We start from the raw sequence: 10,753 nt of genomic DNA, 5'->3' as shown, positions 1-10,753 counted from the left end.
AGGTGTAGTAGCTGAGGTTGTGTATACAGCCTCTAGTTGTTTGACAGAGAACAAGCTAGAAGGTATTACAAATTTCCAACAATGGAAGAAAATTGTATCGTTAGTGTTGATTGGAAGAGAGCAACAAAATCATCTAACTGGTGATAGATCTGCCTCCGATACAAATTGGGATACTGTGGATGCTAGAATTCTTGGTCAAATGTTGAATTCCATGGAATCTCATATTGCGGTTTTGGTTACACATATTAATACTGTGAAGGATTTGTGGGACTACTTGAATGTCCTTTATTCTGGACAAAATAATCTTTCAAGGATATATGAAGTGTCCTAGGGATTTTATAAGGCTGATAGAAAGGGTCAGCCACTTACTCAATATTTTGTTGATTTCAAAGGGATCTATGATGAGCTTAATTCTCTACTGCCCATTACTTCTAATGTCAAGGAAATGCAGGAGCAATGGGAGCAATTGGCTGTTATGGGTTTTTTGGGAGAATTAGGGCAAGAGTATGATGCTGTTCGTTCCCAAATACTTGGAGGAGATAGGGTGAGTTCACTCACTGAGACATTTGCTCGTGTTTTAAGGGTCTCACGTGAACCACCTAAGGATGCATTTTCTATAGGTGAGAACTCAGCCTTAGCAGCCCAAAGAAATTGTGGTAGTAGTCGAGGTCGTGGTGGTGGTCGAAGTGGTGGCATCAATCGTAGTTTTGGTAGAGGCCAACCACCCTCTGCTAGCAACACTTATAGTGACATAAGGGGTAATACCGATTTGGTTTGAACTTGTCATTACTGTTGTTTACTAAGACATATTCAGAGATTCTGTTATAAGCTTCATGGAAGGCCCTCTCAACAGGCTACAACTAATGTAGCTAATGCAGTAGAATCTAGTACCTCTTCACAATCCGTTACGGGGAAAGTTGATCAGAATGTTGAAAGAGGAATTTTCTAGATATAATCAACTCCAAATTTCCCAGCCGGTTTCACAGTCCTCCTCCACAGCTACTTTTGTTCAGACAAGTAATGCAAAAGCATGTCTTTCTTTTGCCTCTCGCCCATGGGTCATTGACTCAGGCTACCGATCATATGACTAAAGTCTCAGGTATCTTTTATGACTTTCATGAGTCTGTCTAATGTTACATTAGCTGATGATTCTCTATCCACAGTGAAGGGATAGGCACAGTTCCCCTAACATCCTCTATATCTTTATCTTTAGTCATGTATCTCCCTAGTTTTCTATTCAACCTTATGTTTGTCAATCAGCTTACTAACGTAACCTTCTATCCCGATTTCTGTGTTTTTCAGGATTTGAAGACGAGGAAGATGATTGCTAAAGGACATGTGTTAGGAGGGCTATACTTGCTTGATGATACTACCAGTGTTGTTTGTTCTACAGCTTCCCCACATTAGATCCATTGTCATTTGGGCCACCCATCCTTGGAAAGTTCAAAGAAGTTAGATCCCCAATTTCAATCTTTATCTAGTCTTGAGTGGTGAGTCATGTCATTTTGAGAAATTGCACCGTATTAGTTATCATCCAAGAGTCAATAAACAGGCCTCTCAGCTGTTTGTGTTAGTTCATTATGATATATGGAGTCCTTGTCCTACTCTTTCTAAGTTGGGTTTCAAGTACTTCATTACTTTTGTAGATGACTATTCAAGAGTCACTTGGCTATATCTAATGAAAAGTCGTTCTAAGTTATTTTCTATATTTTGTACATTTGTTAATGAAGTACATACTCAATTTTCAACTTATGTTTGTATTCTCCGAAGTGATAATGCTAAAGAATTATTTTTCTAATCATTTTTCTGAATTCATGGCCCAACGGGGCATTCTTCATCAATCTTCTTGTTCGGATACACTTCAGCAAAATGGTGTTGCCGAACGGAAGAACCGCCACTTACTAGAAGTTGCTCGATCATTGATGTTTGAAATGAAGGTAGACAAATCTTTTTGGGTTGATGCTATCATGACCGCATGTTATCTTATCAATCGCATGCCATCCTCTATTCTTAAGGGTGCGACACCACACTCTCTTCTTTTTCCTTCGAAACCCTTGTTTCATTTACCACCTCATATATTTGGTTGTGTTTACTATATTCGTGACCATCATCCAAGACTTTCCAAACTAGACCCTCGGTCTCTAAAATGTATTTTTGTGGGGTATTCTCGTACACAAAAGGAATATCGTTGTTATTGTTCTTCATTGCATAAGTATTTCACCACTGCAAATGTTTCATTTTTTGAGTCAACTACTTATTCTGATGAACCAATGGAGCCTCCTACAATGGATGATGATTCCTTTACAATGTCATTATGAAACCCACTTCGGATTTTGCTCCAATCCCTCCACTAGTTTAGCATGTATACAGTAGACGTCATCATCGGCATGTGGAGCCCCCTACAGATGTACCTTCGCCTATTTTGTCTTTTTCGTCTTCTAAGTCTAAGATAAGTCTATCACATAATGATCTTCATATCCATATTGCTCACTGCAAATGGGTTCGCAGTTGTACCCAACACTCTATTGCATAATTTGTCACCTATTCTGGTTTGTCTGCTTCTTTTCGAGCTAGTCTAGACACTATTGATAAACATCATACTCCTAAAACTATTGCTAAAGCATTATCTAGTCAAGGCTGGAGGATAGCTATAGAGGAGGAACTAATGGCACTTGACCAAAACAAGACTTAGGATCTTGTTCCTCTACCTGAAGGAAAAACTACCATTGGATGTAAATGGGTGTTCACTGTTAAGGTTAATCTCGATGGCTCTCTTGCTCGCCTCAAGGCCAAATTGGTTGCTAAAGGTTATGCACAAGGTTATGCACAAGTTTATGGGGTTGATTATGGTGATACTTTCTCTCCAGTGGCTAAGATGACCTATGTTCGTCTTTTACTTTCATTGGCTGCTTCTACTTGTTGGCCTCTTTCTCAGCTTGATGTGAAAAATGCCTTTCTTCATGGTAATTTAAATGAAGAAGTGTATATGGAGTAACCACCTGGGTTTGTTGCTCAGGGGGAGTCTGGTCATGTTTGTCGTTTGAAGAAATCTTTATATGGTTTGAAGCAATCTCCTAGAGCCTGGTTTGGGAAGTTTACAGAAGTGGTGCTCCAGTTTGGATTGTTTAGATATAGTGGAGATCATTCTATGTTTTATCGTGTTTCAGGAGCTAGTCGGATATTTCTTGTAATTTATGTCGATGATATTGTTATAACTGGAGATGATTCTACAGGGATTGATGAAATTGAAATTGCATTTGCAACAACAATTTCAAACAAAGGATTTGGGACGACTTAGTTTTTTTTTTGGGTATCAAAGTGGCACAGGCAAAGAAAGGTATCCATATCTCACAACACAAGTATATTTTGGATTTGCTTAAAGAATAGGTATGCTAGGAGAAAAACCTCTAGATACATCCATGGAAGTTGGCTCAAAATTAATGGCAAAGGAAGGTGAACTATTGAATGATCCAAAACGGTATCGAAGGCTTGTTGGAAAATTGAATTATTTGATTGTCACTCGACCCGATATTTCCTTTTCTGTGAGTGTTGTGAGTCAATTTATGTCTTCTCCTCGTACCTCTCATTGGGATGATGTAGTCAGAATTTTGAGATACTTGAAGAAGACTCCAAGTCGTGGTCTTTCTTTGGTGATCATGGTCACAGAGGAGTGGAAGTATTTTCGGATGCTAATTGGGCTGGATCTCCAATCATGATTCTGTTGAGAAGCAGCTTATCTTTTCTTAGCAACTCAAGCAAAGAAGACACATTTCATTTCTCAGCTGAATTATTGAGCTTAGACTCTAACTCTCCAAAATTGGAGCTTTGGAATACTCCCAAACATTGAGTGAATATTCCAAACTTCATGAAGGAGTAGGTTTTCCAAACCTCACGTTTAGAGAGCTAAACATAGAGTTCAAGCCCTAAGAAGTTACCATGGCAAGAAGTGTGCTTTCTTTGCTTAAGTTGCTCTCAAAAGATAAGTCACTCCTTGATAGAATTATGACTGGGAATTACATTGAGACTCCTTTGCACATCGCAACCATGCTTAGACACTTGAAATTCATGAAAGAGGTCCTAACTCAAAAGGCTAACCTAGCAAGAAAGCAAAATTCTTAGAGTTTGACTATTCTTTGTCTTGTGATAACAAAATGGTACCTTAACATAATGATAAGCTTATTAAGAGTAGGCCTCGAAATATGTTTCTACCAAGAAACCCTCTTCATGTCATGGCCATGAAAGGGCATGTTGATGTGTTGAAACTCTTGGTTTGCGCAAGACCTAATGCATCCCATATTTCATATATGTGTGAAACACAATAGACTAGAAGCTTTGAAGCATTTGATAGATATCATGAGCGATAATTAGTTCATCAACTTAAGAAATGAATATGGCAACAAGATTTTAAATTTGGCTACTGCAGATAGACAAACTAAGGTCCTTTCATACAACCAAGCCTCTGTACTAGTCACATTCAATGAGCTAATCAACCAAAAAGGTAGTTCTATGAAACGTATATGTTATAAAATATTCAAAGCTAAAAGATATTCATTTAAAAATTATTACAAATGTGGCACAAGAGATTTAATAAGGAATGAGCTTCACTTTTGAGAGCATCAAATAATATTCACAAACACTATAATATTCAAAAACATCGATAGCAAAGTTAATCTCCAGAAAGTATACAATATGGGTTTATCTAGTTCAAACTTGACCCAAGTTAGAACATTTTGGTGTTACCCCTATGCAGACCTTATTCTTCTTGATTAATAAAGGAGTTAACCCGAACATTACAAACTTCAGGGGTTTCATAGCACTTGCCCTAATGTAACGTGAAAGCATGGAAGAGCCTTAGAGACTGCGAATTCTTTTTCTCATATTTGTCATTGAAAATCTAAACTCAAATAAGTTAAATTGAAAACTCATTTACATCTTACCCACTCCACCAAAGACTGTTGGTCCTCAGGCTGATTAGCATCCGATGTTTTTCTTTGCATGAGCAGCTTTGCCAAGACCATGTTGAATGAGTAGACAAACTTTTTCCCATTAGCTTGCCACTCAAGTAATACCAAGGATCCATGTACCTACATTTGACAAACCATCAATGATACTAGACAAAAACCATCAGTGGTACGACAAATCAAAAATAAACTTACCACAAAGTCTCCATTATGTGCATGGATACATGCGTATCTATATCTAAAGTGAACTTGGTGAGTCCAAAGTCTGCAACCTGAAATCAAAATGTTAGCTTTCATAACAATAACTTGAATTCAATAAACAACTTATTGATATTATCATGTCATCGCACCTTAGCGTCAAAATCAGAGTCCAAAAGAATATTGGAGGACTTGCTATCACGATGAATAACTTTGAGATTACCTAGAAGGTCAAATCAATAAAATGAAACCCGAAAATTATTATAGTAATGATAAGGTTTTTTTTTTTTTGGTTGAAAAAAAAAACTCACACTCTTCATGTAAGTAAGCCAAACCTTGTGCGGAACCTTAAGCCACCTTTATCCTCTTAGGCCAAAGCATGATAGGGGGATCAATACTTGCAATAACATTTGGGGTAATTATAATAAATCAGATTTTGAGTTTTGAAATAACTAAGCATACATGATGGATACTAACAGTGCAAATGAGAGTCTAGTGTGTTGTTTGGGATGAATTCATAAACTATGATTCCAAGAGTGTTAGAATCGCAATATCCAACTAATTAAATGAGGTGAGGGTGGTAGATATGGTTGATGATATTGACTTCTGCTCAAAACACCATCTTCCTTTGCCAACTTCTAGCTTTTAGTTGCTTGATGGCAACTAATTCCTCACTCGGGAGTACTCTCTTATGAATGAGCCCAAAATCGCCTTCATTGAGTAGACCAGATTCAGAAAAATCATTCGTTGTCATTTTCAGCTCCTCGTATGTAAAGGACTTATGCAAAACACCTAAGGCAATGGAAGAGGTTGGACGTTGGGACCCCATTCTACCAACTTAATGATAATGAAAGCATAGTTAGAAGAATTGATGTTAGAGATCTTGGTATTATGAACATGTAACTATTGTGATCCAACTGTAGAGCAAATTTTGATTGAGGACTAAAATCACATACAATGAAAAGGACAAGCTTAAGGACAATTAATGTTGATTCCTCAATCAGAATTTGTTGTACATACAATAGTAACATGTTAATAATACCAACATATGTAATATCAATTCTTCCAACTATACTTCGTCATTATTATTAAGCTAGTAGAATAGGGTCTTAATGTCTGACCTTTTCTATCTCCAGGCATAGCCTTTGGTATTTCACATAAGACCTTTACATACAAAGAGTTGAAAATGGCAACGGATAATTTCTCTAATTCCAATCTACTAGGAGAAGGTGGTTTCAGCCTCGTTTATGATGGAGTACTCTCAAGCAGGGAATTAGTTGCCATCAAGCAACTAAAAGTTGAAAGTCGGCGAGGGGAGAGGGAGTTTCGAGTGGAGGTCAATATCATCAGCCGTATCCACCATCGTCACCTCATCTCTTTGGTTGGATACTGCATTTCTGACACTCTCAGAATTCTAGTATGAGTTTGTCTCAAACAGCACACTGGACACTCATTTGCACAGCCAAATCTATCATGTATGCTTAGTTATTTCAGAGCTCAAAATCTGATTGATTATAACTGCCCCAAATGTCATTGTAGGTACTAATTGCCCAATCATGCCTTGGCCTAAGAAGATGAAGGTGGCTTTAGGTTCCACATGAGGCTTGGCTTACTTACATGAAGAGTGAGTATTTTTTTTCAAAAAAAAAAAAACTTATCATTATTATAATAAGTTTCGGGTTTCAATTTTGTTGCTCTGACCTTTCAGACAATCTTAGAGTTATTCATCGCGACATCAAGTCCTCCAATATTCTTTTGGACTCCAATTTTGATGCTAAGGTACGATAACGTGATAATATCAATTGGTTGTTTATTGAATTCAAGTTATTGTTATGAAAGCTAACATTTTGATTTCAGGTCACAAACTTTGGACTCACCAAGTTCACTTTGGGTATAGATACCCATGTATCCATGCACATAATGGAGACTTTGTGGTAAGTTCATTTTTGATTTGTCGTACCATTGATGATTTTTGTCTAGTACCATTGATGGTTTGTTAAATGCAGGTACATGAATCCTTAGTATTACTCGAGTGGCAAGCTGATGGGAAAAGCTGATGTCTACTCATTCAACATGGTCTTAGCGGAACTACTCATTCGAAGAAAAGCATCGGATGCTGATCAGCCTAAGGACCAACAATCTTTGATGGAGTGGGTAAGATGTAAATGAGTTTTCAATTTAACTTATATGGGTTTAGATTTTCAATGACAAATATGATATATATAGTCGATCACCTAATAGCTCACTTTTTAACTTTTTGCACATGTATAAAAATTGTAGGTGATCATCTAATCATTTACTTTTCCTAGTGATGTACAAGATGCCAAGGAGTAAGTAAAAGACAAGGTCCAAGGTCTAGAATTCCAAAGTCTGAATGTACTTCAACTATACACTTGTCTTTCGTGGACTATAATTTTTTAAACCTGAGAGAAGTACAAAAAAAAGCAATCGAGTGAGATAGTATGACCTATCATACACTGAGTGTAATCATTCATTATTGTAATCTTTTGTTAATCATTTAGTGGAATCTAGCCGATAGGCTATTAGTGTGGAAGAGTAGATGTAAGTTTAATTTAAGTCGAACCATTATAAGTCTTATATGCAAATTCTCTTATCCCTAGCCTTTTACTATTTATTTTTATAGTCTATTGCACACTAGCCATATTGCTTATGAAGTTTGTTCTATAGCAAACTTGCTTTTGAATTTTCATCTAGAATCTAAACTTTCCACTCTAAATTCAAACTTGGATATTGACTTTTTCTATTTCGCTTTTAATTTATCAAAATTATATAAAATCACCTATTCACCCCCTCCTTCCTCCCTCCAAGTGACTTGCTAGCTACTTCAATATGCTCCTACTGTTTTTCAATCTCATCTCATTAGTAAGATCATTTGCCAAATAACTATATAGATGACCAAATTAGTTAAATGTATGAATACATTGGAAAGAAAATGGGGAATTTGAGTATATTTCGATTTGTAGATAAATAGTACATGAGTTTATGCATAAGCTTTACTAGATGACTGTTAAGCTAATAAGATAAACATAAAAACAAATATAATCAATCAAAATATACACTATCAAAGAAATATGCATAATTTTAATAGATACGCAAAATCAAGTAAATATCCTAAAATCCTCTCAAACGCAATGAGTATGAAAAATAATCTGAACAATGTCACAAAATCTGTGATTAAAAATGAGCTCAGCAGATTTGAAGCAAAGCAGTGCGTAGCGCGTGTAATGGCTTTAGGCTTCCATTGATGATGAAATTTCAATGTGTTTGATGGCAACGAGTCTAATGATGGTGTTCAATTCTCGAAACGAGAAATGATAACTCAAGAATTAGAGGCCGACAACATGCATCATTTGCAATCAGTTTTGCTATCAAAATAGTAACTGAACAAATATAGCCAATATGACTAGTAGGGCTAGTATGGCTACAGCAAGCTGAATAAGCCAGGCATTGTTGAGCAAAAGCTACCTACATGAAAAGGAAAAACCCGATTTGGCAACACATCACTTACGTCGTAACACGACCACAGCGCTTGGTCAAACGCAAATGAGACCTTTGGCCATAGCACTCGGTCAGACATTAATAAGGCCTTTGGCTAAACACTGTCAATGGGAATGGATTTATTTAGATGTCCAAATGCCAAGTCTGCCTAGTGCACTAGGGTTGCCCAAAGCTAGAAGGCTCTAGTGTCAAGTTAAATGTAAAAAGTGGAAGAGAAAAAATGAGGAATTTGTGCATAATTAGATATATTGATAAATAGTACATAGGCCTATTTAGACGTTTTAAGCCGCTCTCACAGTCTATAAACAAAGCACTTGTTTCCCTCTAAACTAATTCTTCACTCTAGTCACGTACAAACAGAGACTGTGATGGCATCTTTGGCTACCAATGGCAAGGAAAGTCGATGGTAGAAGCACCAAATCCTAGCCATTCTAATCCGCCAAACTACATCCGCCAAAATGATTATCCTGATTTTCTCTTTCAAGTCAATAATTCCAACCACTTGACTCATGTGAAAAAGAAGTTTGTGGGCATTTGTAATAGCAGTTTCTGTGTTGCCAACTAACTCTAAATTCTTTCTTCTTCTTTTTTTTTTTGGGGTTTGTGCTAAGATTCAGTAGACAAATCTTTTATTTCATGATTATGATTTCAATGAAAAAAATTTATGACCTATTTACATAAATATTTTGCATGCCCCTACTATTAGTGATACCGATAGAATGGTAGGGATACTCGAATAAAGTTGTTTAGCAAATCTTGCAAAATCTCACATGCCTAAATAGGTGATCAAGTTCTTGGAAAAATATCACTTGGGTTTATTTGTGTAGTATTTTCCTTTCGATTTGATAAAACATTTTACTACTCATGTATATGTACCACATTTAATAAAATTGTTTACCAAATCTTGCAAAATCTCAACTTAAGATGCCACTATTATCACAACCTAACCCCTCGAGGAGAGAGTTAGATTTAAGGGTATTCTCAACTCCGGACCGATGGCTTTTCATTTACTTAGGTTCTTCCAAGCTTGTACCTCACGTGACATCAAGCGTTCAAGATTTTAATCAATTTAAGCCTATACAAATTTTGACTAAGGAGTCACCACTAGCTCTTTTGCGATCGACAAGAATCCTAGTAACAGGCGAATATTTTACTATCTATACAATCAGAGATTCTAAACTCAGGTTTTTGATGCTAATGCCGTTTTTGTACCTTACCTAATCACATGCTAACTAACACCATGCCAACCTATCAAAAAGAAATCTAATGTTCATCTTAACCATTCTAAAACAAGATAGTAACTATCCGAATATTGAAATACACAATTAATTATAATCATGAAAGAAAACACACAAGTATCCAAATATTGTCCCTAAGAATAAAAAGACAATCAAAACAAAGAATCCTCTCATAAAGCCTTAAAAACTTGTCCAATTTTAGGTTTTAATCTCTAAAGGTTTTCTAATTGAAATTTTGTTTGAAGTTTTCTTTTAGAATTATTTGAAAAAAAAAACAATTTTTCTAATTTTCTCTAGATTTTTTTAATGATTTCCTAAATTCTCTAAATTTTGTTAGTGATTTCCAATTTTGTTAATTTTAATAGATTTTCTGATTTAAAATTTTCAACATATTTTTTTATTTTATTTATTATTTTTTAATATTAATGTAAAAGAAATTTTGACAGGGCCAAGAGACCCGACCCAACCAAACCGACCCGGACCTATCGGTCCGGGTTGGACTAAAATCGGGCCGGTCCTAAGGCCCACTAAGAATAAATGAATAGGCCCACTAAGTTTTTTTAGAACAACAATCACCCAACCTCCAGCCCATTTTCATTTCTTGTCGGCCCAACGCTTTTTTATTCTAAGCCCACTTCTCATTGAAATTTCACTAACTCACACACTCCTAGCCCATGAACAGTACCCGACCTAACCTTTTTTATTTAATCTTTTTATTCTTTTCTTTTTCTCTTTTGTCTTATTACCTTCATCTTCAACCTCACCCCCTACGCAGCTCACCGAAGATGAACGCCTGCAACTCCCTTCCCCCCGCCGCCATCTCTCCGGCCGTCGACC

General features: G+C 36.4%; 1 protein-coding gene across 1 annotated transcript; it reads left to right on the top strand.

The window, feature by feature from the left end:
• The first annotated feature begins 445 nt into the window (after positions 1-445).
• On the top strand, positions 446-7,181 carry LOC120291770 (probable serine/threonine-protein kinase PBL11). The gene is made up of 6 exons (XM_039309498.1): positions 446-772; positions 1,303-1,380; positions 2,756-2,963; positions 6,868-6,938; positions 7,017-7,093; positions 7,166-7,181. The coding sequence occupies exons 1-6, from the start codon at positions 446-448 to the stop codon at positions 7,179-7,181; spliced, it is 777 nt and encodes a 258-aa protein (XP_039165432.1).
• The last annotated feature ends 3,572 nt before the right edge of the window (positions 7,182-10,753 follow it).

The sequence above is a fragment of the Eucalyptus grandis genome, chromosome 3 (genome assembly GCF_016545825.1).
Source record: "Eucalyptus grandis isolate ANBG69807.140 chromosome 3, ASM1654582v1, whole genome shotgun sequence".
Taxonomy (NCBI): domain Eukaryota; kingdom Viridiplantae; phylum Streptophyta; class Magnoliopsida; order Myrtales; family Myrtaceae; genus Eucalyptus; species Eucalyptus grandis.
Note: the sequence above shows the minus strand (reverse complement) of the source record. Positions and strands in the feature narration are given on the sequence as shown.